Source organism: Tympanuchus pallidicinctus, unplaced genomic scaffold, assembly GCF_026119805.1.
Source record: "Tympanuchus pallidicinctus isolate F22 unplaced genomic scaffold, pur_lepc_1.0 scaffold29, whole genome shotgun sequence".
Taxonomy (NCBI): domain Eukaryota; kingdom Metazoa; phylum Chordata; class Aves; order Galliformes; family Phasianidae; genus Tympanuchus; species Tympanuchus pallidicinctus.
The window spans coordinates 1979827-2004973 of NW_026294746.1; the positions used below are offsets into that span (position 1 = coordinate 1979827).

The window sequence follows — 25147 nt, forward strand, 5'->3', positions numbered from 1 at the left end:
CATCCCTCGTTGGAAACAGTGCAAACTTCATGTTTTCATGAGCAAGGCACCATCCACGCAGTGGAGGGCACCCACAGTCACAACGCAGTGGCATTGCTTTGGTGGATGGATGTGCAGCTCTGCCCTGGCACATCACACAGTGCCTGAATACTTCGTTAACACGGCACTGCTAATAACTGGGATTCCTGCAGGTTTGACACACAGCCCTCCGAGGCTGGCGTTATTTCAGCACTGAGCAAACTTCACTTTGGGAAGCAGAGCACAGCGTGGCAGAGCTTTGCTGCTTATGTCCAGCCGGCAGCACTGGTTGACAGAAGGAGCTTAACACTGCTGGAACAACGCCGCTCCCGGCGAAAAGGACGGACGACGCCGTATCTCTACGTAGCGCTCGTAACGCGGCTCGTGAGCTCCGGTCGCGGTTGAGTCCCGAGCGCTGAACGGGTCGGGCTCCAGCTGCCGGCACCGCGCCGTGACAGCCGTCAGCTCTGCACTCACGCATCGGGAACGAATAATAAACCGGCTCGCTGTGGTCGGCGCTCTTTCCTACGCCGTTAAGGCCGAGCCGTTGGATCGCCGCGGTGCCGGCGACGGGGCGCGGATCCGAACGGCGACCACCGGGAACGGCTCCGCACCGCCGCGCAGTGCGCGTGACGTCATCAGCCGGCGGCGGAAGTGACGCTTTGTGCGGCGCTGCCCGTCGGTGTCCGGTCGCGGCGGCGGTGAGCGGGCCGGCGGGGCGCGGTGCGGGGCGGGGGGAGGCCGGGGCCGGGCGGCGGTGCGGGGCCGCGGGCGTCGGGTTGAGGCGGGGCCGGACGGGGCGCTGCGGGGGGATCCGTGTGCGATCCGTGTGCGGGGAAGGAGTTGGTGCGGCGCGTTGATTAAAGCAGGAAGCGCCGCGTTTCCGTAACGTCTCGTTCTTTTTTTTCTTTTTCTTTTCTTTTTTTTTTCCTTTTTTTTTTTTTTCCAGAGCTTTTTTTTTTTTTTTTTTTTTTTTTTAATGGTTTTTGGAACTCCAATGGGTGATGAAAAGGATTCTTGGAAAGTGAAAACCTTGGATGAAATCCTTCAGGAAAAGAAACGAAGGAAGGAGCAAGAAGAGAAAGCAGAGATAAAGCGCATGAAAAACGTGAGTGCCAGACTGGGGCGGCGCTGCTCAGTGCTGCCGTGCCTGAACGAGCGTGGTTTGGTTTACCTGCCCTTTGTGTGTTCCTGTCCCAGTCGGATGATAGGGATTCAAAGCGGGATTCTCTTGAAGAGGGGGAGCTGAGAGATCACCGCATGGAGATCACGATCCGCAATTCACCGTACCGCAGGGAGGACTCCATGGAGGACAGGTACTGCCTGCGGTGCGATGCTCCCTGAGTGCACCTGGGGGTTAAAAACCCTGTGCTGAGTGCTCTGAAGCACTACAGGGGAAAGCAGAACTTTCTGAGATGTTTGAGGTTCCCTCCTGGCTGTGCCAAGTGCCAGGAGGCTCTTGGTTCAGGCATAACAGTGCATTCTGAGCCCGTTTTGGCCACTGCACAGTAACACGATGTTTTGGTTAAGGTACTGGTTTAGCACCCGACTCGGTGATGTTTGTAGTATAGCCTTAATGCTTTAGTTCAGGGGTATTGTGGAAAATAGGAAAATGAGTGTTGGGTTTTTGTTTTTTTTTTCAAAAGGGATAAAAGAGAAAGTAGTGTTCAGTCTGTTAAATCATAGAATCACAAGGTTGGAAGCAACCTGTAAGATCGTCTAGTGCAAAACCATCCTCCCATCAGCACAGCTACCACAAGCACTAAACCACATCTTGCAGCTCCTCATCCAGGCTCCTCTTGAACACTACCAGGGACAGTGACTCTCCACCTCCCTGTGCAGCCATTCCAGTGCCTGACCACTCAGAGAGAAAGCATTCTTCCTTATGTCTAATCTAAACCTCCTCTAGTTCACCTTGCGGCCGTTTCCTCGGGTCCTGTTTGTTGCCTGGGAGAAGAGGCCGGTGCATTTAACCTCCCTGAGCTTATCAGTTTGTGTCTTTATTGTAGAGGAGAAGAAGATGATTCCTTGGCTATAAAACCACCACAGCAAATGTCACGGAAAGAAAAAACCCACCATAGAAAAGATGAGAAGAGGAAAGAGAAACGGAGACACCGCAGTCATTCAGCAGAAGGTGGTGTTACACCTTGTTCACACTTCCGGTAGCTTCTCAAGGTTGCACTGAATGGGCACTGTATAGAGAGGAAATAAGAATTGCAGACCAGAGAAAACATATCAGATGGATATGATAAAATAAGTGAAATTTGCTTTCTTTTTTTTTCCTCTTTAATTGTGTCCAGTGCCCCTTTAAGAGCGATAGATGCTTGAGAGGACGGCAGCCTCTCTGGGACAGGGACACAGAGTTTGCTTTTACTCTTGCAACTCTGTGATGCTTCACTGCAGCCTCACAGAGTCAGGGAGATGAGCTGTGGTATTTGTAGCTGAACGGAAAAGAACAAATACCATTTCCATGTAACTAAGAGAGCACAAAGTTTAGAAACATCCGCTTTGTCTTCCTGTTACTTGCAATCTTCTTTCCGATTTAACACAAGTGTTTGAGCTCTTACAATTACTTGTTTAATGCCCTTTCAGATCAGGATGTTTCCATCAAGGAAAGAACAGAGAGCATAGGAATATGCTGTCATAGGTGTTGTCCTTTCTACTTATTTGAAAATAGGAGTGCAAAATATTTTGAATGGTAACTCTGCAGAATTCATTTTTGCCTGTTCAGGGAAACATGCCAGAGTGAAGGAGAAAGAACGGGAGCACGAGCGTAGGAAGAGGCATAGAGAAGAGCAGGATAAGGCCCGACGAGAGTGGGAAAGGCAGAAACGGAGAGAAATGGCGAGGGAGCATTCCAGGAGGGAGAGGTACATCGTTCTCTGCAACGAAATTGAATTGCCCTGTACTCAGCTACAGAAAAACAGTTCTCTTCTACTTTGTAAGTTAAGTTTGTACTGAACTGCAGCTTAACAAAAAATAACCAATTATTTTCTAGAGATCGCCTGGAGCAACTTGAGAGAGAACGAGAGAGAAAAATCAGAGAGCAGCAGAAAGAACAAAGGGAGCAAAAAGAGCGTGAAAGGAGAGCTGAAGAAAGGCGTAAGGAGCGGGAAGCCAGAAGAGAAGGTGATTATTGGTGTCTAAAAGATGTTTGGATTTGCCATCTGCCGCAGTGGTGGAATTGGGGGTAGAGAAAGCTTTTTCACTTAGGTCAATGCCAGAACTTATAAAAATAATAAAATGGGGTGGGATGTCTATCTGGGAAAGAAATCTTTGAAGTTCTACACAGGGAAATAAAACAACGTCGGATGCCGGGAGTGTGCTGGCTTTTGGGCTGGTCGGTAAGTCTTTGTTTGCCTGGCTTCCTTCAGAAACAAGATCTGTGTCATCGCTGTAGTCTTTGTGTGTGTATGTTTGTCATGAATGCAGTTGCACTCCTTGGCTGAGTCTAAGCCAGTCTGGTAGAGACTGAAGTCTCAACATAAGCGTAGTAAAGTTCTGGGAAATAAGTGGCATGGGGATGGGGATAGATGGTGTGAGTCCTCCAGCTGTGGATAAGGCCGATCTCTTGCCATCTGGGTTCAGATCATTGTTGTTTAAAGGACTTCTGTTTGTTCTGGCTGTCAGAGGTAAAAATCAGACCCAGCATCTGTGCTCAATTACAAAGATTGCTCGAGGGTAGCAGAAGTCATTGTACTTGTTGCTGTTCTTTCTAGTTCTAGTTATGCTGAACTGCTCCTTTTTGTGCTTGATATTTACACTGGTTTTGGTCTCAATTAATCTAGCCTTCTGTTTTAGCTCTTTATTGCTCTGAATGTTCTGTCAGCTTCTTCTAACCCTTAGCTGTTTTTACTTCTTCGTGCATCTCCCTGGTTTGTCCACTTCTCTCTTGCCTTAACACTGTAGGTTTGGGTTGTGTGCTGTGTGTAGCACAGGGGGCATCTTGCATCTGCTTGCTAAGTATGGCAGCACCTTCCTGCCATACTGTTTGGTCCAAACCCACATAGCATTGCTATGAGGGAAATCACAGTCCTTTGCTCTCCTAGACGCAGTTAGGTTCTGCTTTCGCCCCTCCCCATTACCATTTGTTCTGTAAGGAAAAAGGAAAAAATATGCAGAGCAGGTGGTTGTGGTAGACTGAAGTATTCTAATTAGGGCAGGGACATTTAACGATTTTTGTTTTGGTTTTGTTTTCACTAGTTTCTGCACACCATAGAACAGTGAGGGAAGAATATGGAGACAAAGTGAAAATGAGACCCTGGAGTCGCAGCCCATTACGACAGCAGAGAGACAAGCCTGAGCAAGCAGATAGCAGGAAACCAGGTAGCATTTGCCACCTCAGTGTCTTTGCCTGGGGGCTAGCAGCTGTTCTGGGGTAGAGTTGAATTTTTAGTATTAAACGTTTACATCCCTGGAACCATACAGAAAGTGTTGTCTGCTTCAGCTGTGGTGGCATAATTCTGGAATTGTTGAGAAGGGTGGCACATGCACTGTTACTAAAGCAATTGCTGGTTTTATTCCTTTGCAGATTGAAAAGGGATTGTTTGTACTAACTCCAGTTGGATTTGTTCTTAGGAAATAAGTTACCTTAAGGGCCACCTTACAGGGAACTATCTAGTTTAAGTGTCACTAATTGCTGTACTGTAGAAGAAGAGCAGTGCTTAAGGCAGTGTTCCAATTAGTGAGTTTTGTTTTCTAAGGTAGAAAATGGTCCTTTCTGTACAAAGAAGGTCCCAACTGTGGTGGAGAGCCTGCACAATTGGCATAAAAATGTCATTGGTTAAAGAAGAAAAGCTCTGTGTCTGCTTTGTTAAAGTGTGTAGCTGTGAAAATTGTTGTAATGCGCAGTGCAATCAGCTGAGATTCCAGGCAGAGGCAGGCAGTGATCCTTTGGCCTTATGGTCTGATCAATCCACATTTATTTGCACATGCTGTTTCACAATGATGGACTGCAGTAGAAACACTGATTGCAAGCGCTGTGTGAGTGTACATTAGTGGGACTCTGTGTTGTGGTCATGTTTGTTATCATGTTACACTTGTCTTTTTTAATACATTTCTTGCAGAGAGGTGTGGGCACATGTCATGTTTTAAATTAAAAAGCCAGCATTGCACATGTTTGGCTGTTGATCTGGTATCACTGCAGTTCAGGGAAACTGTTTGGCTTTTGAGCACACTGTGAAATGTTATGGTTGCTCAGAGTATATATATGCATATGAGCATTCAGCACCTATTTAATAGCTAGAGAATGTAGATATCTGGGTATTCAGGCTTAAAAATAAAAATGAAATTCAGTTGGCACCTTGGTTTTGATTCTTATGGTCTCAACAGTGAAAGAAGAAAAACCAGAGGAAAGAGACCCTCTTTCAGACTTGCAAGACATCAGTGACAGTGAGAGAAAAACAAGCTCAGCTGAGTCTTCATCAGGTAATTCAATGCATTTAGCAGATTGTACAGATGTCTGTTGAGGAAACACTGTTATTAGATAGCAGATGTCATTGATCTCGTTCCACGTGTTACTGTTCCTCAGCGGAGTCTGGGTCAGGCTCAGAAGAAGAGGAAGAAGAGTCGAGCAGTGAAGGATCTGAGGAAGAGGGAGAAGAAGAGGAGGAGGAGGAGGAGGAGACAGGCAGCAATTCTGAGGAGGTGTCAGAGCAGTCAGCAGGTGAGTAACAGAACACAGGTCCCAGCGTGGGCCGGTGGGGTCTTCTGGCTTTACTTTATTTCTCATTCTGTGTTGTTTTATTTGAATGTTTTCCTTTTCTCTTAGTCTAGGATAGGCTGAGACCTCACAGGTCAAGATAACTATAAAGAAAAAAACAAGTACAAGTCATATTCTATCCTTTTATATAGAGGTAATACCAATTATTTGTCTAAGACGCCGGATTAGAAAACTGAAAGCCATGTTTGTCTTCATAAGTAGTGTAACACTAACAGTTTAAATATTCCTGTGTTGCACAGTAACAAGTACTCTGTAGAGAGCACTCTGCGTGGGGGTGGTGAAATACAAATCTCTCTGCTATTTTGAATAGTTTCAGTTGCAAATACCAGATTTTTTTTATCACGCTTGTTACAAATATTTGAACAAATCATACTTCTAAAAAAGGGTTAGTTAAAAATTCTCAGAGCCATTCTTACAATTATTTAGTAAAGGAAAAGTCACAACAGGCTGCTCTGGCTGGGTGTATTTCTTTAAAATGAAGCAGAATGACCAAGCACAAAACATTCAGTGGTCTCCCAACTGGTGCTGTTGAGTTTGAAGAAGCTTTTGTTTTCCAAACGAAGCAGCAGATGTGATGTCACTAAACTGGACAGTGGTGCAGAAGGCATGATGAATGAGGAAAGTGGATAGTGGTCTGCATTGCAAGGAACTACAGAAGGGTTGAGTTGATTCAGCTGAACTTGATTCTGTCTTGCAGAAGAGGTGAGCGAAGAAGAAATGAGTGAAGAGGAAGAACGAGAGAATGGAAACCACATCCCAGTTGGTACAATGCAAATACTGAATATATCAATTGACTCTGTTTTTCAGTCAGATCTAGTTCTGAAAGTATTTTAAATCTGTTTAAAATCGATTTGTTGGTGCAGTTTCGCCATGGTTGTGAGGCACCGTGCATTTTAGAGCTGTTATGTCAGAATCAGAACTCTGTTCCAGGGTCTGTATGTAGGAATGAGATCCCAGTCTAATGAGACTTACTAGGTCCCTTCTTTTTTTATTCTCTTAGTGTAAAGACTTATTTTTCTGACATGCTGTGTTCATTTGAAAATTGTGTGTGCCTGACATTAACCTGGGGTTTTCATCTCCACCAAGAGGAGAAATCAGGCTTTTCATTGGTCTTCAAGTTGCATATCTTCTATCTCATAGCGATGTTTTTCACTTCCCTATTTGTCCAGTGCTGAACTTAACTCTGTTCCAAAGGACTCCCTCTTTCCATGTCTGATTCTGACTTTTAAAGTTACAGAGTCGAGGTTTGATCGCGATTCAGCAGGCAGTGAGGTTGAGGAAGAAGAGGTGGGGGAGGGCAGCCCTCAGTCCAACGCCATGACGGAAGGAGACTATGTTCCTGACTCACCTGCTTCTTCCCCTATTGAACTGAAACAGGAGCTTCCTAAATATCTTCCTGCCCTTCAGGTAGGGGATCACTTGAAGGATGCTTGGAAGTGTTCCCTGCAAATGGGTTTCATTAAAATGGGAAACGTGTTTGCAGTAGCATTTATGCGTGAGTTGATGGGCTGAATGTGTCTTGTTGACTCATTACTGCTCACACTTGTGTGTGAAATATGTACTTCTCTTGGTTAGTTGTAACTAAACCTGTGAAGTAGGTTTTTCTTAAGTCTTGTTAAACAAACGATTGCAGTGCTCCTGCAGGCGTTGAGGAGTGAATGTTCTCACTGTTTTCTCAGGGGTGTCGCAGTGTGGAGGAGTTTCAGTGCTTGAACAGGATTGAAGAGGGAACATACGGCGTGGTGTACAGAGCAAAAGACAAAAAGACTGGTTCGTATTATCTGCATGGCATTAAATAAGTATTATGTCCTAAATGGCATCTAGTGTGAGAAACGTCTCGCTGAGGATCTGTGTTACTGTGACAGCTATTGTTGCTCATGGGGATTGGTTGAATTTTGGAAGCTGTGATTTGGTAAACTTTCTTATTTGCATGTTCTGGAAACGGCAGAATCAGCCCTCTGCAGTACTGCCCTAATTATTTTGCTGTGTGGAAGCAGTTATGTTCAGGTGGTGTGCATGCATGTGGCATCTGGTGTGTTGTGCACTTCTGCAGACTATTCTGTTGCTTTACAAATTCCAACAAACGTCTTAGTAACTTCACAGGAAATGCAGAAGGAGGTCTGGGGTAGAGTGAGAAGTACAGCTTGGGGTTCTCGTCACACAGGTTGCATTTTAAGTACAAAACTGATGTCTGTTCTGTATCAGCCTTCTTCTGCCTTAACAAAGGGGAAAGCTGAAATAATTTTTCTTCTAGCCAGTTTCTGCTTTTGTCACATGTATAGGTTCAGATCTGCAGTTGTATGCAAATTGTGGTTCTGCATCTCACACTAATGGACAGAATCTCTAAAATGCTTTGTTCCTTTTCAGGAATAATGTCTGCTATTTAATAGGATATGGATTTTGACATAAGCGTTTTGCTCGCAGCTGTTTGAGTTCAGAATTAATTTCTGTATTGGTCATGACACTGTAGAACTGCTTAACTTGATTTCAGTTGCTGGTCCATTAGGCAATTATTTCTGGTTTGTGCTTTGCTGCAGCTAACGTGGATTGGTCGGTTGGTTTGAAGTGTGTGCCACTAGGTGCCCCTCTAAGCACAGCCACTGGTGAGAGAATTCATAGAAGCAGTGTTTGTGTGCCATGAGGGCATGCAGCACTACGTTGCTGTGGAAGAAATGTCATATACACAAGTGGATTCATATTTTTATCTGGTCTGTAATGATACGTGTCTTGTGGAAGTGACTGCATTTCCTAGAAGGAGTGCAGGAGCCAACAGCGGGTCTCTCGTTGTCCATGCTCAAGTGGAAGAAATACTTGGTTGGATGCTGTAGCAGAAATGGTGACAGTAATGCAGCTTTCCTGGTCCCTTGGAAAAAAATAATGTGAGATACAATCTGTTCTTTTGGCTGTGACCTCAGTTTCCCCCCCAGTGTTACAGTCCAGCAGGCTGGTCGCTGCAACAGGGAGCGGAGGCACAGTAAATTAAATATCTGCAATTTTAAATAGAGGTGGCAGATGGTGAGGAGAGCCTGTGACAAGAACTGTGTTCCAGAGCAGACTTGGACAGTAACAGTGGTTATTCTCAGGTCCAGCTGACAAGCTGTGATGTTGGCAGTGGGGTTAAATTCTGGTTCTCTCTGTTTCTGTTTGTTTTAGAATTACGTGACCTTTTGATCTCCTCTGGGGTGGTTTTTCTGACATCACTCACTTACTGGATAACTGCCATCAGCTCCTTTTTCTCTTCTGCATCTTCCTTGAGGCCCGCCCTGAGGCTGACATGGCCATTACAGTAACATGCAGAAGCAGATGCATTGAAATAAATGGCTTGGGTAACGCTTTGAGTAGCACTTGGGGTTTCAGTTGGGTCTTTAAGGAAAGGTGAAGTGTGTGTGAGACATTTCCATCCCATCTCCCAAACTCAGGGGAGGAAATCAGTGTTGAATAAGCTTTATCTGTAGTGTCTTTCCAGGTGAGTTATGTTAGGATACACTAAAACCCCTGATGCAGTTTTTGAATTGTTACTGTGGGTTTTCTTATCTTTCCTTAAACTTGGCAATATTTTTTTGGTCTGCTTTGGTTTTCACTCTGTTAACGCAGACTGATTCTGCTGATGTCTCAAGTAATGGTTTTCATTCAGATACATCAAAGTAGTAGGAGTACACTGGGAGACCTCTTGGCATGTATTTTATTAGCTGTGTGATGGGCTAAAAATTCTCTTTTCCTTGCAGATGAAATCGTGGCTCTGAAGCGACTGAAGATGGAGAAGGAAAAGGAAGGCTTCCCCATTACTTCTCTCAGAGAAATAAATACTATTCTGAAAGCACAGCACCTAAATATCGTCACTGTCAGAGTAAGACCAGCAACCTTCCATTTCCAAAGATTTTTGTTCCTGAAATGTTGCCTCTTGGCTTTTAAAATGCCTTGTAAAAACATCAGCATTCCTAGCAGAGCTTGTTAATATACCACCCATAAAATAAACAGGCGGTGTTTGTCTCTAAAAATTGGATGTTTTGCAAAAATAAGCTGTGTTTTGATCACTTGTTTTTGTGTTTTAGGAAATCGTTGTAGGTAGTAATATGGATAAAATCTATATTGTTATGAACTACGTAGAACATGATCTCAAGAGTCTGATGGAAACAATGAAGCAACCATTTCTACCAGGTACTGTTTGCCACAGTCTCCCCTACTTGTCTGAAATGGAAAACTGACCTAGAAAGACCCCATTCCCTTTGGGCTGCACTGACATCAGTGGACTGGCTTGTATGATGACGTGCATTGCCTTGGAATGTCCTCTGAGTGTTCTTTGGAAGGGAGACGACTGCTTTCTCTCTGTCCAATTTGATTCTACTGATAGAGGTTAAGAGAGGAAGGTCAGCTGGCAGTGCTGGTACGTACAGTGATGATAGGCTGATGAATCCAGCTGGCATGCTCAGGGTGAGACTGAGGTTCAGATGTGAAATGGAGAGGGGAGTTTTCCCTGTGAACACTGCGTTTTATTTTTGGCCAGTTCCTATGTTGAGAAGCATTAATTTCTGAGCGTTATTTGGGTGCATTCCAGCTATCCAGATTCATTTTACTATGCTGGCAGCTCTTTGGATCTGTTTTTGTTCTGTGACACATTTTTACACCATACTCCTTAGTGTGTTTTTAACTTGACATCTCATTCTTTCCCCCCCAGTTCCGTCCTTGTTCTCTAATTAGAAATAACAACAGCTGAAGGCAGATTTCTTACTTTAAATGTATTTGGCTTTTTTTTTTAATCGCTTCAGGTGAAGTGAAAACCTTGATGATCCAGTTACTACGAGGAGTCAAGCATCTTCATGACAACTGGATTCTTCACCGGGACTTGAAAACTTCCAACCTGCTGCTCAGTCATTCAGGAATTTTGAAAGTAAGAACTATGTGACACACAGCACGCTTATGAGAAATTTAGTATTGCAGTTACACTGCATGACAGTGATGTTAAGAGCTGGGCAGAATGTTCTGCATTAATCTTGAAGTGCATGAAGTTCCTCAAACATACAGTCGTAAGACAGTGAACGTTGTAATAGATGGAGACTGCCTTGCCACAGCTCTTGAGATTTATACTAGAATGTGACTAATAAGCATGGTCTGTGAGTGCTGAATTCCTTATGGCACAATTGGAAGGCAGAACGGTGTTCTCTTCCTACTGATGCATGACAGTGCCATTAACCTTGTCTGTATCAACGTCTGTGTGGCTGTTTTTTGAATGCCAGAGGCCAGCAGTAGCCAGAATGGCCAGCATGTACTGGTGCTGTCCATAGGTTTGCTCAATGCTGATAACATTACTGATAACTGATTTTCATCCAGGTTGGAGATTTTGGATTGGCCCGAGAATATGGATCTCCTCTGAAGCCTTACACACCAGTGGTGGTGACACTTTGGTACAGGGCTCCGGAGTTGTTGCTTGGAGCCAAGGTATGCCTCTCTATTCTTCTGGGAGCTAAAGGATTGACTTTTCAGACTAACTTCATCTTATAATTCATGAACAATTCATAGAAGTGTGCTTGATTCTTTATGCTGATTTAGCAGTGGAAATTCTGAAACTTCAATTTTAGTTTTCCCAATAACAAATCTAAAAAGGTTTCGTCTTCCTCAGAGGATGGATGGGTGGGTCTAAAATTTCTGACAAAAAGAGCAGAACAGAGGACTGTGAACCTTCTGTCAATGTTCCCTTCTGGTCACCTGTTCTGTCACTGAAATCACTGGGCTTCTGGGAGTTCCATTGCCAAGAACCACACAAAAAAATCCCCAAAACATTGCACTATCGCTACAATACCTCCTTAAATTATTTCACTGGCTTTATATTCTTTCTTTGCAGGAATATTCAACAGCGATAGACATGTGGTCAGTGGGGTGCATCTTTGGAGAACTCCTGACTCAGAAACCGCTGTTTCCAGGGAAGTCAGAAATTGATCAGATTAACAAAGTTTTTAAGGTAACATTTATAAAACCTTTCCATTCTAACTGGCTGGTTTTAGAGGCAGTTAAATTACAGCAGTAAGAAAATAGAAATGCTTGTTACTCTTTGATAGATATTCAACCTTAATAAAAGGCTCACTACTTTGATTTTCTGTTTTACATTATCAATGATAGGCTAAAATAATGTATTGTATATTGTCTGTTTTCTCTGGATTTCTATCAATTCCTGTAGCTAAATAATGAATAAGCAGAAGGGCTGCACTCTAGAATGGGTTTATTAAGGAGACATTTTAATCTATAGGATCTGGGTACTCCAAGTGAAAAAATCTGGCCTGGTTACAATGAGCTGCCAGCTGTAAAGAAGATGACGTTCACAGAATATCCCTACAACAATCTACGCAAGAGATTTGGAGCACTCCTCTCTGATCAGGGCTTTGATCTGATGAACAAGTAAGTGCCAGCTCCTGCAGTCCTTGGGAAATTGTGTTGTTTGTTACACTTGTTGTAAAACATGACTGATTTCTGAAGATTTTATATCTTTTAGGCTAACGTTTTTCTTCTTTCTGCACGGCCGTCTCTCTTATCTTCCCTCTAATTCATTGTCTGCCTGAATTCTTTTCAGCTTTTTGACGTACTACCCGGCCAGAAGAATTACTGCTGAGGATGGTTTGAAGCACGAGTATTTCCGTGAGACTCCCCTTCCTATTGACCCCTCCATGTTTCCTACATGGCCGGCCAAAAGTGAACAACAAAGGGTGAAACGTGGCACCAGCCCCCGCCCGCCCGAGGGAGGCCTTGGGTACAGTCAGTTGGTGAGCATCACTGACTTCCCCTGTCCTAAAACAAAGCCAAACCTGCTCCTTTTCCAGTGTTTGGAAAAGAATCTGTCACATACGAGGCTGGTGTTCTTTCATGTGTGGGAATTGGACTGCCAGTTTTGAAGAAAAAGCTGGCCGAAAAACAGCCGCTTAGAAGTAGGACGTGGTACAATCTCAAGTGCCTTAATTATTATCAGCTCTTTATTGACAGTTCCATGTCTCAGCATAGGTGAATTGACACTGCACAGCTATTGTGCCTGCTGCAGTACCAACAGAAAGAGCACGAATAACAGTCTGCACTGAACTCAGCTACAGTGCCACTAAATCAAGTCTTTACTTACCATCTCCTACAGCTCCTTCATGTTTTGTTTTGTTCTTTGTTTCTACTTTTTTAAAATCAGTTTTAGGCATGATTTCTGTGTTGCAGAGGTGAATGTGTGTGCACAGGCACTGACAGATGAACTGTGTATGTTTTCCACAGGGCGACGATGATCTGAAAGACACCGGTTTTCATCTGACCACCACGAATCAAGGAGCATCTGCTGCTGGGCCCGGGTTCAGCCTCAAGTTTTAAACTCAGTGAGAAGAGGGGGAAAAAAAGAGAACCGTTCACGTGAGTGGATTTCTGAGTGCCCCAGTTCTGTTCTTCACATCAGGGAAACTAGATGGTTTTCACCGGGGTAAAGTCAGATGTCATCCCAGATTCAAAGACTTTCTCTGGGTGTGGAGTTTAACTGCTGCATTCCATTAGAGGACTGGAATTAACAGGAAAAGCCAAGGATCGTTATAAAATTTGACAGAGGAAAACTTGAAGTACAATCCTTGATCCCCTTTTTTTTCTTTTTTTTTTGGTTCTTTTCTCCTTGTAAATTTGTAGAATTAAAATGCATTTTTGATTGTTTAACAGCGTGAAGGATGTCATTTCCTCACATGCAGCAAACGTGGATGTTGGTGGCATTAAGTCTTCTAGAGTGGAAATGTGAGGATTTATTTTTTTGTTTAATTTCTCTTTCCTCCCCCCATCTGTGCTGATGTTGTTGTAGTTGCTGTCAGTCCAGCAAAAGAACTTTCCTTTTTTTTTTAAGTAAGTTCTTTGTGTCTGAGTGTAGTTGCTTGGTCAAGAAATCATATTGTTTAAGTTGCTTCTCTCCTGTTGTGTACCTTGGAGAAAGCTAAGCTGGGTGGGGCTCAACACCCACTGACATTTTTGAGTGAACTACTGGGTTGATGTGTTGTATAAATGTATTTACAATGGCACTGGAGCAAAAAGTGTACTATATTGTTTTATAATTCAAAAAAAATTAATATTGAAGCTTTATTTTCTAGAGAACCTTCTTTTAAAAATGTCCTTTTTCCACAAAAATAACAACATTTCATTTTACTGGTTGTAAATTGCCCTATTCCAGTCTTTCCTCATAAGTGTCTTCTGAGTCTCTGATTTACAATGCTATCATCCTTTTCTGGGAACAGGAAGATTTGGAAAATACTGGGGTGTTCATGCAGTCAGAACTGGGCACCAGTCCCACTAACAGGCGTAGTGATGAGCATCCACTGCATTGGAAGAGACTTGTGGTGGTGGTGCTGGTTTTGTTTTCATTGAGTGAAGGCCTTGGACCTGCTCTTGGGAGCTACCAGAATTGTACATTTTCAGAGCTGGTTTTTTTGTGTGTGTGTTGATGAAGCACTGTTTTCTCATTAGGCCTGGTTGTGGTGCTCTGATGGAGAAACAGTTTTTCTGCTGGTTTACTAACCGTAGCAACGCATGGTTTTAGCAAAGTTTGGGTAGGGGTGAAGATCAGAAGCTTATTTATTTGTACTGAAGGATGTGAGAAGTGAAAAGTGGACAAAAAAGCTGAAATACTAATGATAGATATTTACTGGAACAGGTGCATCATTGCCCGTTGGAAAGCATTTGTTCCAACCTGGGCTAACAAATCTGGACCTCTGAATCTAATAGGAGTTATTTGCTTTTAATCAAACAACAAGTTATGCAAAGGCAAGTAAAGTGAAAACATTTCCAGGACTGTTTCACCAGGAACAGCACTATGGAACTCAATTACTTTGAAATTGTGTCATCTTAAATAACTGATTTCAACCAGGGAAAATCTGCAAAGATTCATCTTTTAAACAACATGGAGGTTCCAGTGCATAAGTGTGTGGTAATCACAGCCTTGTTGTAGGTTAGGGATTTATTTTGTTGTTGGCTTACTGCAATTTTTATTTTTATAAAATGAAAGTGTATGCCAAGAGAAAGTGAGTTTTGTTGCTTACCTTGAGGGTATCACCATATCTGTCAGGTGTTTTCCATACTAATTTCCAGCAAATGGAAGCTGTCATGCCGTGGTCCTGGGCAGGAGATGGAGAGGTTTTTTTTGGTTGGCTTCTTTACAGAAATTCCTCTTTCTCTTTTTTTTTTTTCCTGAGTTCCTTGAAGATGTTGTTGGTTTGAAATTGCAGCCAGAACAGATGTGCACAGCAGTGCTGGGCCGTGCCATCTGTGTCATGGAACACTGGGTGCAGTGCAGAGCTGTCTCATGGCCTGCTGTCTTAAACTGTGACTTTTTTCCTTGGTTTCTTTTTCCACTGGCCTTGAGGTCAGCTCAGTTTTGGAAGGTGACTCCTTACAGGACATTCGTGGGGCAAAGCAGGTCCTTAGCTGCATCTCCAGCAAGGACAGTGCCTGCCACAAGCACAGGTGGAGGTAAACAGGATTTGGAGAAACAGCACAAAAGTCAGTTATCATAAATGGTATGTATACAAAACTGTTAAGTTGTGAAATGAAGAACTTTGGATCTGCCCTAGGATTGAGCATCCTTGCAGTTGAAGTGCTGACATCCCCTTGTGAGAGCTATTGAAGGCTCAGCTCACTGTTCTTGTTTCGTTTCTCCAAATCCAAAAGACAGAGCTGTTTTAAGATGCTTGGATCCACGTGGTGTTGCACTGCTCTGTTAAATGGAGATGTGCTAAGTTCATGCTAGATATCTGCCAGTAAAATTACTGTTATTGCAATTGTACCAAACTGTTCTTATTAGTTTCTTACTTTTCCCTTGTGCTTTTGCTGTCCTGGTACAGAGCTCCTCCTAGAATGCTGACCTATTCTGCAATACATGAGATGCTTAAGGTAGGAAGAAACGTGTTTGAAGAGATTAAGACAGCAACTAAAAATGGACGAACCTAAGCAGAGAATGATGTAGGCTGCCTTAATACTGGATAAGGATCTTTCAGGTACCCATTAAATACAATGACTGTCAGGGTTTGTAACTGCACATCTGAATTCCCAGCTGATAGATGTTTGAGTGCACTGGGCTTTGCCCAGGAAACAAATGCTGCTTCTCTTCTGGATGTGGTGCATCCACCTCGCCTGTTAATGACTGGGTGTGATGATGGAAATGATCTTACCTCTGTTGAAGGGGTCAAGAAGCTTACTGATCAGACACCAAAAGGATGAGTTATGAGGAGCTGCAGATGGAAGTAGATAGTATGCTGGGCTAAGATTACACAGACAATAAATACACACCACAGGAAAGTAGTTGGGGGGTGGAAGGGAGATATTCTGTGCATAGCTGAACTGAGTATGTCAAAGTGTGAAATGGAGTAATTTGGGTTTGTTGTGACCCTATATTTTCCTTCTGCCCACTAGAAGAAAAAGTAATTCTTTTTTTAACGTTCTTATACACCTACATGTCGTGATATAAAAAAGATAAAAAACCACTTACAGCGCATTTACTGGTCATTCTCTTTCCACAATACCTCTGATTCCATTGCAACATAGCTGAGCCATCAGTCTGTTCATCCATGTGTTTGCTGAAGGGTTATGTTCTCGTTTTTCAGCAGTCCACTGATCCAGGTTAACTGCAAAATCTTACACTTGATTTTTTTTTTTAAATTTCTTTTTTAATTCTCTGTACAACACATGCTTGATGAATTCTTTACCTTTAAAACTAATTTGGAAGAGTTGTTTTATCCAGTAACAAAGTCCCAGAGTCTCTCTTGCTCGAGGTATTGAAGCAGCTGATTTAGGAGTTCATTTGCACTACTGGCGTTTAAATACAAAATGCTTAAGCCAGATTGTGAATTTGAAATAGAGAAGCTCTCATGCCAGAGCCCTTGTTAATGTCTCAGTCTGATCCTCCAGGAATAAGTGGTCAAGATTCTTTCTTTTTTCTTTACTATACAAGTGTAAGTTCCTTCATTAATTGCATTTGCAATGATGCTCATGTGATCCTCATTTAAGGATAAGTAACCTGGATATGAGTATTCCAGAAGCTCCTTATCTTTATACCAGCTGTCGTAAGAAAAATAATAGAAATTAAACTATAAAATATTCAGTACATGCAGCACGTGCATTGTCCTTCTCTTTGCTGTTAAGCTGTGCTTGAGGCAGGCACTGCAGCACGGACGGACTTGCACAGTAAGATTTAACCTCATTGATTTCACCTGGATGGTGGCAGTAATAACATGGTGTACTATCCTGAATCTTGCTGAAAACAAGTAGGAATTTGGTTCCTGAGTCTAAACTAACCCCTGGACTTGGACATATTTCTCTCAAGTTTAGATGCATCTAGAAGTAACTCATAACTTTATCCATGCTCATAACTTTATCCATTCAATTCATGGTTAATTCTTAGTAAAGACAGTAGGTTTTTTTGCAGAATACAGCCCAGGGACTTTGACAGAGGTAAGAATTATCCTTATGCTATATATGTGTATTGGATTTTATCTTTCTTCTGCTGAGCTTACATCTGATAGATCTGCTTCTGAAATAAATGCTTCACAGTGTTATAAACAGTATTTGCACATTCCCTTCCCACAGTTAGTCTGCCACCCCTCCTTCTACTCAGGAGTGCCAAATCAAAGACAGCCACATGTTCCAAAAGCTGAACTGCACTCTCATGTACTTTGTTTTGCCATACTTCCTTATTCTTTCTCCTTTGGGGTATTTATGCTGCAGAGTATTCTAAAAGACTGGAATAAATGACAGAGCACTTACTAAACTTTGCCTTTTTTATGGATGATCTTCTGTCCACAGCGGAAGGTGACATTCCTGCCTTCAGAAACAGTCTTGGTTTTTGTCCTTGGAGGTGGCAGAGTAGGAGGAACTGTTGGAAATGGGAATTCTGTCCACCAGAAAAAGAAAGTGCAATAGTTAACATATCTCATTATCAAGCTTGAGTCATCCCAAAACACTTCCACAGAATTATGTTATAATCTAAGTAATCTTAAGGTTATTTGTTAAAAAATGACTCTAATTGAACAGCTCTGGGATGCACATTTAACACTGTTCTATTTGCATATGAACACACTTCATGTGCATGGAGGAACAGTTCAGTTTATGAACATTCTCCTGCAATGCATGTACTTGTAGCTGCAAATTTTTGTAAAAATACCTCTGTTCTGGAGAGGGAAGTACTAGTTACCTGGTGCATCAGGACAGCAGGCTTTTATCTGAAGCTTAATTCCACAGCTGCAGTAATCTGAGGTGATAATGCATCAGTCCCTTACCTGAATGCATAAAACTGAGGCTAGGTAAGGTGTTTAACATACTGTATCCCTCCTTTTCTTGGAGCAGCTCGAGTCCAGCTGTGCCTGAGATTTCATTTGGCTAGTTCTTGTCCCATCACTGCAGCAGCTACTGTAGTGCCAGGCCTTTGATTTGGCTGAGATGTACAGGAGGATATCTGTGCTACACTTCTCCTTAGAACTGGGTGCAGCCAAGTCACTTGCAGCCTCTGGCCTCTAGTGTAGAGTTAAGATCCTGCCTATCCCTGCAGCAAAGGCTGCTTAGCTTTACCTCCTCCCTCCTGCAAGACCCACCAACATCCCAGAAGAAAAGTTGGGTACCGTAGCAGAAGTCACAGGTGAACGGACAGTGCTTTTTCATCAGCTTCTCACGTTTCTCACAGAAACCTTTTCGGGCCCACAGGGGGCACATAAACAGTCTGTCCTTGCATCCTGAAACAGAAGGAGACAATCCTCTGAGAAACAAACTGACATTTCACCCAGTTGAGATTGCTCAACATAAATGGTAGTGCGAAGACGAGAAGGAACCTAGGACTGGAAGTATAATAGGATGCCATTACTAGAAGAACAGGGAGCTACATACTGTGCTACTTCCATGCAGGAGCACCTTTATATCCTGCATAGAAAGGAATAAGATTCCTCCTGAGTGTGGCTCACTGGCATCAAGCTCTCATCTCAGCAAATGCTGAGTACCTAACAAAGAGCTCCGTGGGATTTGACTGGCACTTCAGGCAAATGTTCCTTATCAAGAGGAGCCCAGAGCACAGCCCTCATTTCCTTACCGTAAAGTCTGTGAATTCCCCAGACTTCATCTTGAGAGATGGTCTTTTTCCCAGTCAAAGTAGCATTGATGTGCATGAGAGCATTTGGGTTTTGGGAGTGCATGAGTCCTAAGGCATGCCCTATTTCGTGAGCTGCTACGTGCACCAGATCTGTAAGCCAGACACCTGGAAGAAAAATGGAAAAAAGCTAACTGCAGTGAAGTACATTTGCTAATCCCAGTGTAAAGCCAGAAGAAGAATTTTAGCACTTGGAAGGTGTGGTCTTATCAAAGGTTGCCAGTTTTAACTTCCCTGTAGCTATTTGGGTGTAAACGGTCAAGAAATTATTTATCCATGCTTCTAATTCCAAACAGCAGCTCTTGCCAGACTCAGAAGACTGCTCCAAAAGACCAGTGATTGAAATATGGAGCAATATGCCCGCTCTGGGCAGCTTGCTGCTGCTTTGTTCCCACAGCCCTGAGCTGGGACTGGAAACGACAGGGAGTGAGATTGCTGCAGTCTGAAAAAGCCTCTGATTGACTTTTGCTTACAGGGTTGAACTGACGTTTGTCAGCAGCACCCTGAAGCCTGCTTCCAGCAGAGCTGGGTTTTAACTGAAGGATGACTCACAAGAGGAGCTGTTACTGACACCTACCCTGATATCTTGCACAACTATAGGCCATAGGAATACTGCGCAATGCCTCTGTTAAATCCAACTGCGTATGGGAAGAAAGCATCTGAAGGAGGTGGCTTGCATACGTGCTTAATTTATCAGTACATTAAATAGGAATCCTTGGTGGATGTTTTTTGGCTCTTGCAGAGTCCTGCTGAACCTCACTGACGTGACTTGGAAGAACAGTACTTCCGTTGTACTTCGTTTCCAAATTTCTTTAAGCCAATAGCTGAGCTAGTTCAGCTTTGGGAAGAGAAGCAGTCATTATTAACAAGCATTAATAGTCAGCCTTACATTCACCTGCCTTTTGAAGGCAGAAGTGCTATTGCTGCTTTACAGAGGTGGCTGAACTGTATGCAAATCAACTGCATAACTATCTCCATGTAAATGAATGGAGTTACACTGCCATGAAGAAAGAATCTGTGGTAGAACTGGCACGTGGGACTAAGATGTAAATGCTGCTGGCGTTATTACTGATCCCTCTGAGACGTGTCTTACCTTTCTTCCAGCTGAACCGAGTATTTCCTAATATCCAGTACTCATGGTCATCAAAGTGGATTTCCCCATTGGGTGGGAAGAAGGCATGGGCAAGTTCCCCTGTTGTTCCATCAAAGCAGTGGTGAATGAGAGACTCCAGACAGTCTGTGTGATTGATGGAGTAGAAGCCTGCAAAAAGAGAAGCAGATTTAGTCTTTCTAGCAGGACAGACATCTGTAAACTTGTGGTTTACTAACACATCTCTTGCTGTATCCCAAATGTTTTCCAAGTTACACACATAACAGGAAAAATCAGTGCAAAACAATTGTATGGAACAAGGGTTGTGATGCAAACTGGAGCCAACTCTGCAAAGACCTCAGATTTGGAGCTGTCTTCAATGCACACAAACTAATCTACTTTGCAGAAAGGAACACTGAGCACTTCTTGCAACATCACAAGGAAACTTTGGGGTGTTTTTGGAGTGAAGTTGGACCCTGAGATGATAACCTCAGAGCATAATCATCGGACAGTGAGATGCTAACCCCAGAATGCAATCAATTTTAAACACAAATAAACGGAGAGCAACAGAATTGCAGCTGCTTGCTGTCCTTCTGCTAGCATCACAACAGCTTCACACTGCGGCCACTGGAATGGGGCCACCTGGAGCTCACAAGTGGCCGCAGGAGAAGCCCCTGACGGCACATCATGTGCTTGAAAGCAGCAGACTGAAGAGCAAATTGCGAAACAATGGAAAATCTGCTCGTTATTTCAATACTGTGGCCATCTGCACAAGAAATAATTATTGCACACAGGCCATAAATCCCAGGAAGAATTTACATCTGGGTTTGAGACTGAGCAGATAAGACCTCAGCACTAACATATTTCTAGGCTTGAGAAAGTCAGGAGGTAACTACTGTACAGTCATGGGGGAGGGCAAAAGGAAGAGGAGGAGAAAAGACAGTGCTTGAGCCACCCAGCAGAAGGGAGCCAGCTAGCACACACAGCAGTCCTGCAGTGCAGCAGGCCGAGCAGCCTCACCTATTTTCAGATCACTGGGTACGTGGCGTGGCACTTCTCTGAAGCTGAATGGTGAAACTTCACTCCACATTCGGAACGCAGCCGCCAGTCCCCTGCGTGTGTCCCTGGCATTTATGAGGTTTCTTGGGAAGGACAGGATTCTGTAATAACACAGAATAACATCAGGGAAATGCTGTCCCTGCCCCAACATCATCTGATGCTCTCTAGGCTTTATTAGACTATCACCCGCTGTAAAATGGTTTTAAGAGCTACCCAGTCACTGACGAAAGGATTGGCAATATCATGATTGATATCCATGCCCTCAACAAAACAAGAAAAAGTCAATGCAAGTCCATACTTGTAGGTCAGGTTGAAGTGGTCCCATTTCAAGTGTCCAGGTGTGATCGTGTATCGCTTTCTCCGTGCTGGAGGCCGAGGTGGAAAGGCTGGGCTGTGCAAAGCAGAGGCACTCACTTCACGGAGGCCAGGTGATGTGGCATCTTCCTTAAAAGAAAAAGAAGAGGTTGAAAAAGGTGGGGGAGACTGCAGGACTGAAGAATGTAGCAGTCAAACCAACCGATATGGGGCATTTGGGGGCAGGGGAGCACAACCAGTCCTCCCTCAGAGATGTCCAGGACAGAAGACTTCGCAAAGCATCCCTGCTCTGAGTGTGCTGAACAAAATCGAGATGGAGCAAAAGCAGGGCAGTACTGTGAGCAGCTCCTGGGGCATTGCTGAGTGCTGGATCAGAGATCAGCCTGTGGGTTCCCTGGAGCTGTTGCATAACTCCAGCATGGGGCACTGCTGCCACTCCTCTCCTGGAGCGCAGAGCAGAAATGAGACCTCGGCAGCTTCTGGCCACAGCGAGAGCTGCAGCTCTTCCTGAAAAGCTCTCATTTCCTTTTCACTTTGCTATTGCTCTCCAGCTTAACCACAGAAGAAATGAAATACTGAACAAATGCGTCAAACAGGCAACTCTTTGTGCTGAGAGCACTTTATGGAGCTGGACTGTGAATCTGAAATGCCTTCAAAGTAAACTGGAGCTCTGGAAACCCTGGAGTGTGTTTAAAGCCATCACATTTGGTGACACGCCTGACTCAAACTATACCAGTCTGTTAGTCCTGAGTAGCAGAGGTAAAAGAATGGGACCCAATAAGGTCCTCTGGAAGTTTACCTATTCTGCTTCCCCCTTTCAGCAATAAAACACCTACCGTCTCTGGCTCATCTTTGCTCCAGAGGCACCGTGGCAAGCACGAAGCAGGATGTACAGTGGCAGTGTTACAAAAGCAACACCAGTCTGAGTTAGCTCAGCCTCACAGCATATTCTACAGAAGGCAAGTTGTCTTCATTTCACAGATGGAACAGCTGAAGCTTTGAGAGGCAAAATAGCATCCCAGCAAACCAATGGCAAGGAGAAGAAGCAACAGCTGCCAGATGCTGCTCAAAGTGCTCCATGACTGCAGTCCTGACTGGTAGAGGGCTGAGGGACTGCATCCCAACAGGAGACTCCAACAGGAAACCAGTCTCCTCTGCTCACGTCTGAGCTGTACAGTTGCAACAGCACCGACACACACAGGCAGATACAGTCAGCAACCCTCTTCTGAACTACTCACCATGTGCAGTCAGGCCTCCATTAATTTACTTCATTGACTGTAATAAATGTAATTCTCTCTCTCTCTCTGATGCAGTTCCCCTCCAAAACTAAACAGAAGTGTAACTTTGTGACTTAGCACCAACTTACAGAGCCCTGAATATGTGATACAAGCGAGGGATGCTGCTTGCCAGGATCACCGTAAACACAAACAGCATGAAGGGGTGAAAGCATTTAAACGAATATTTTTTCTTTTTATAAAATTGAAAGCTAAAATGAAGATAAAGTGAAAATTAAGATCAGCTTCCAAGCATCCCAGTTCCAACCTGAATTCCAGTCTGTCCCAGTATATCTTAACGAAAGTCACAGCCATCTAACAGTTTCTGTAAGTCCAGCATTAACTCCCAGTTGAGATCTTAAACCACAAGCCCAGCATATGGAGTTCCTAGGAATCTCAGCTGCCACAGAAAGCAGAATCTATGCATGCCACATCACAGCAAGCTGGGAAAGCAGAGGTACTCAGGATAGCTGTGGCTCTGATCTCTGCAAGCTGTGTGCACATCCAGTTTTACTTAGATGAGTCAGTACCCCTTAGGATCCCTTGCAAAAATGGACTCAAACATACACAAATGTATCTGGTTGCCTTGACAGTTACTTACATATTGATTAGATTGCTTCCTGAATTTACCACTCTTGTAAAAAGAACACATGCACACACATTTGATATCCCCTCTCCCCTCCCAAGCTGTCCTGAGAATCAGATCCTTTCCCTACCTGACTTTCCTGAACTGCAGCTCCAGCTGGATCTCCTGCAATAGCCAGCAAAGCCACCACGGGGAATATGCATAGGAATCCCACAACGGTTCTATAGCCATTGCTCTTTTTATTGTCCTCTGAGAGAAAGCTCTTCTTTCTGTCAGCAGCAAGTTGTTCTATTTGATCCATGTTGTTCTTTAACACTTTCTAGAGGAGGTGAGACAGATACTCGGACATTCCCTTCGCAGAATGCATTGGTAATCCTTTTGCTCACAGATGCATCTGGAGCATTTCTGAGGAGTCCTGCAATCACTGCCAAAGCTGTGCAGAATCACTGGTTTCAAAAAGCTCTCGCTCTCTCCCTCTCAAAAAAAAAGGGGGGGGAAGAAAAAAAAAAAAAGAAAGCAGACTTTACATTAAGCTCCTTTCCAATGTGCCAAAGATTCTCTCGGCCTCTGCCAAACCGTATCAGATTACTGCAGCTGAAAGTTGGGCTGGCAGAGGAAAAGCAGCAAAGTGAAACAAGCTGGGATGGCCATGAACTCTCCTCTTTAACTGACTGTATAATCAACAGAGGACAAATCTGCAGTTGTCAGCTTTATGTAATGAAAAAATTGGGGGAGGGGGACAGAGAAAGGAATCCAGAAGCCAGCATCACGCCCATGGAATGCCTGATCAGGGATGCTTCATGGTAGAGGAGCTGTCATTTGTCAGAGGCTGTCCTCAGCAGAATGAAAAATGAGATGCTGTGCAAGAGCAGGCACGCTTTCTGCAGTCAGGAAATTTTGGTCATGGAGCTTACAAACTCAGATAAAAGCAACCATCAACTCCCCCATCCATGGAACTTGGCAGTTGACTCCTGCAAATTCCTTACGTACCTGGGAGCTACCTAACGAGGGGTTATGATGCTGAGACAGGCACAGGTTTCAGAATCACGCTGATCTGGGGGACCGCAGCTACAGCACCCCAGACAGACCCTTGCAGAAGCACGCAGTGAGTGCCTCTGCCTTCCATAAGGTTAGCAAGAGTCAGTGCTGATTGAAAGTGATCTCACCTTATGTTCTGTTCCATATGCCCTCTCCTCTCACCAGTGTCCAAGCATTTTGCCTCACATCTGCCTTGAAGTGGGGGCAGATTATTATTATGCTGCTATTATTATATACTGCTATTATCTGCATCTTATGGGTTAAGACCATAGCACAGTGTAGGAAAGATGACTTCCCTGAGTTCAAGCACGGAATCTTGCAGAGCTGGAATGCGAAGCCAGGTCTCTCAAGCGCCCAGTCAGTGCCTTACTGCTTCTGAACACGACTGGCACACCTGGGGATTAAAACCCAGACTGAGAGCTCACACAACCAAGTGCCCTGAGGGACCGAAGAATTTCCTTTGTCTCACTGTAAAGGAAGCAGAATTTTTTAAAGGTAGATGCCTCAGTTTGGATCTCCCCCAGAAGTTAGGAGCTACAACTGTAATAGATGTGCATTCTTGAGTCCTGTTTCTGAAGCCTCTTTCAGATGCTCCCTAGGAGCCACTGCTGCTCCACACAAAGGGAGTCCAAACTGCAGCTTTACCTTTGGCTCTTCCAATAGCTGAAAATACTCTGATTTATCAGGCTGCCTGACCCCCGAAACGACTGCTTTTGTTCAAGAGCGGAAAAGCACTGCTGTGACTTCAGAGTTCTCCTGAATTTTGCTAGTCCCAGGTCCTCAAATGTGGATATTTGGTTTGGACTACAGGCAAGAACTGTCAGCCTGACTATATTTGGTCAGAAAAAACATTCCTGGCTTTATTTTCTGCACAGTGTCTAAATGCAGTGGAACACATTACAGTGTGAGGAAATCCATATGGTGTAAT

General features: G+C 43.8%; 2 protein-coding genes across 9 annotated transcripts; one reads left to right on the plus strand and one right to left on the minus strand.

The window, feature by feature from the left end:
* The first annotated feature begins 537 nt into the window (after window positions 1-537).
* LOC128085019 (cyclin-dependent kinase 11B) lies at window positions 538-20519 on the plus strand. Of its 7 annotated transcripts, none has more exons than XM_052691878.1 (20): window positions 538-719; window positions 1031-1126; window positions 1219-1334; window positions 2028-2152; window positions 2750-2888; window positions 3017-3147; window positions 4222-4344; window positions 5350-5445; window positions 5549-5683; window positions 6438-6503; window positions 6972-7147; window positions 7420-7510; window positions 9466-9587; window positions 9793-9898; window positions 10507-10628; window positions 11069-11176; window positions 11580-11696; window positions 11982-12130; window positions 12303-12492; window positions 12980-13402. In XM_052691878.1, the coding sequence occupies exons 2-20, from the start codon at window positions 1118-1120 to the stop codon at window positions 13070-13072; spliced, it is 2214 nt and encodes a 737-aa protein (XP_052547838.1). In that variant the 5' UTR covers window positions 538-719; window positions 1031-1117; the 3' UTR covers window positions 13073-13402. The 7 variants fall into 7 exon arrangements, with proteins under 7 accessions (XP_052547838.1, XP_052547835.1, XP_052547836.1 ...); XM_052691873.1 differs by lacking the exon at window positions 538-719 and adding an exon at window positions 19962-20519 and having other exon boundaries at window positions 835-1126; window positions 12980-13111; XM_052691872.1 differs by lacking the exon at window positions 538-719 and adding an exon at window positions 15571-16209 and having other exon boundaries at window positions 835-1126; window positions 12980-13111.
* Window positions 14453-24243, minus strand: MMP23B (matrix metallopeptidase 23B). 2 transcript variants are annotated; one of them, XM_052691893.1, is made up of 8 exons: window positions 23312-24243; window positions 21305-21450; window positions 20968-21107; window positions 19951-20118; window positions 18801-18965; window positions 18340-18450; window positions 17489-17615; window positions 14453-16783 (listed from the first exon to the last, which is right to left on the minus strand). In XM_052691893.1, exons 1-8 carry the CDS (start codon window positions 23480-23482, stop codon window positions 16609-16611), a joined length of 1203 nt encoding a protein of 400 aa, XP_052547853.1. In that variant the 5' UTR covers window positions 23483-24243; the 3' UTR covers window positions 14453-16608. The 2 variants fall into 2 exon arrangements, with proteins under 2 accessions (XP_052547853.1, XP_052547854.1); XM_052691894.1 differs by having other exon boundaries at window positions 21305-21446; window positions 23312-23492.
* Between the last annotated feature and the right edge of the window lie 904 nt (window positions 24244-25147).

Excerpts from the sequence above, each read along its gene's own strand:
- MMP23B (XM_052691893.1), bottom strand. The coding sequence starts at position 23,482 with ATGGATCAAATAGAACAACTTGCTGCTGACAGAAAGAAGAGCTTTCTC. Across the intron at positions 21,108-21,304 it reads CACTTCAACCTGACCTACAA|AATCCTGTCCTTCCCAAGAA; the intron begins GTATGGACTTGC and ends GTGTTATTACAG. Across the intron at positions 18,966-19,950 it reads TCGGTTCAGCTGGAAGAAAG|GTGTCTGGCTTACAGATCTG; the intron begins GTAAGACACGTC and ends TTTTTCTTCCAG.
- LOC128085019 (XM_052691873.1), top strand. The coding sequence starts at position 998 with ATGGTTTTTGGAACTCCAATGGGTGATGAAAAGGATTCTTGGAAAGTG. Across the intron at positions 7,511-9,465 it reads AGCAAAAGACAAAAAGACTG|ATGAAATCGTGGCTCTGAAG; the intron begins GTTCGTATTATC and ends TTTTCCTTGCAG. Across the intron at positions 12,131-12,302 it reads GGCTTTGATCTGATGAACAA|CTTTTTGACGTACTACCCGG; the intron begins GTAAGTGCCAGC and ends AATTCTTTTCAG.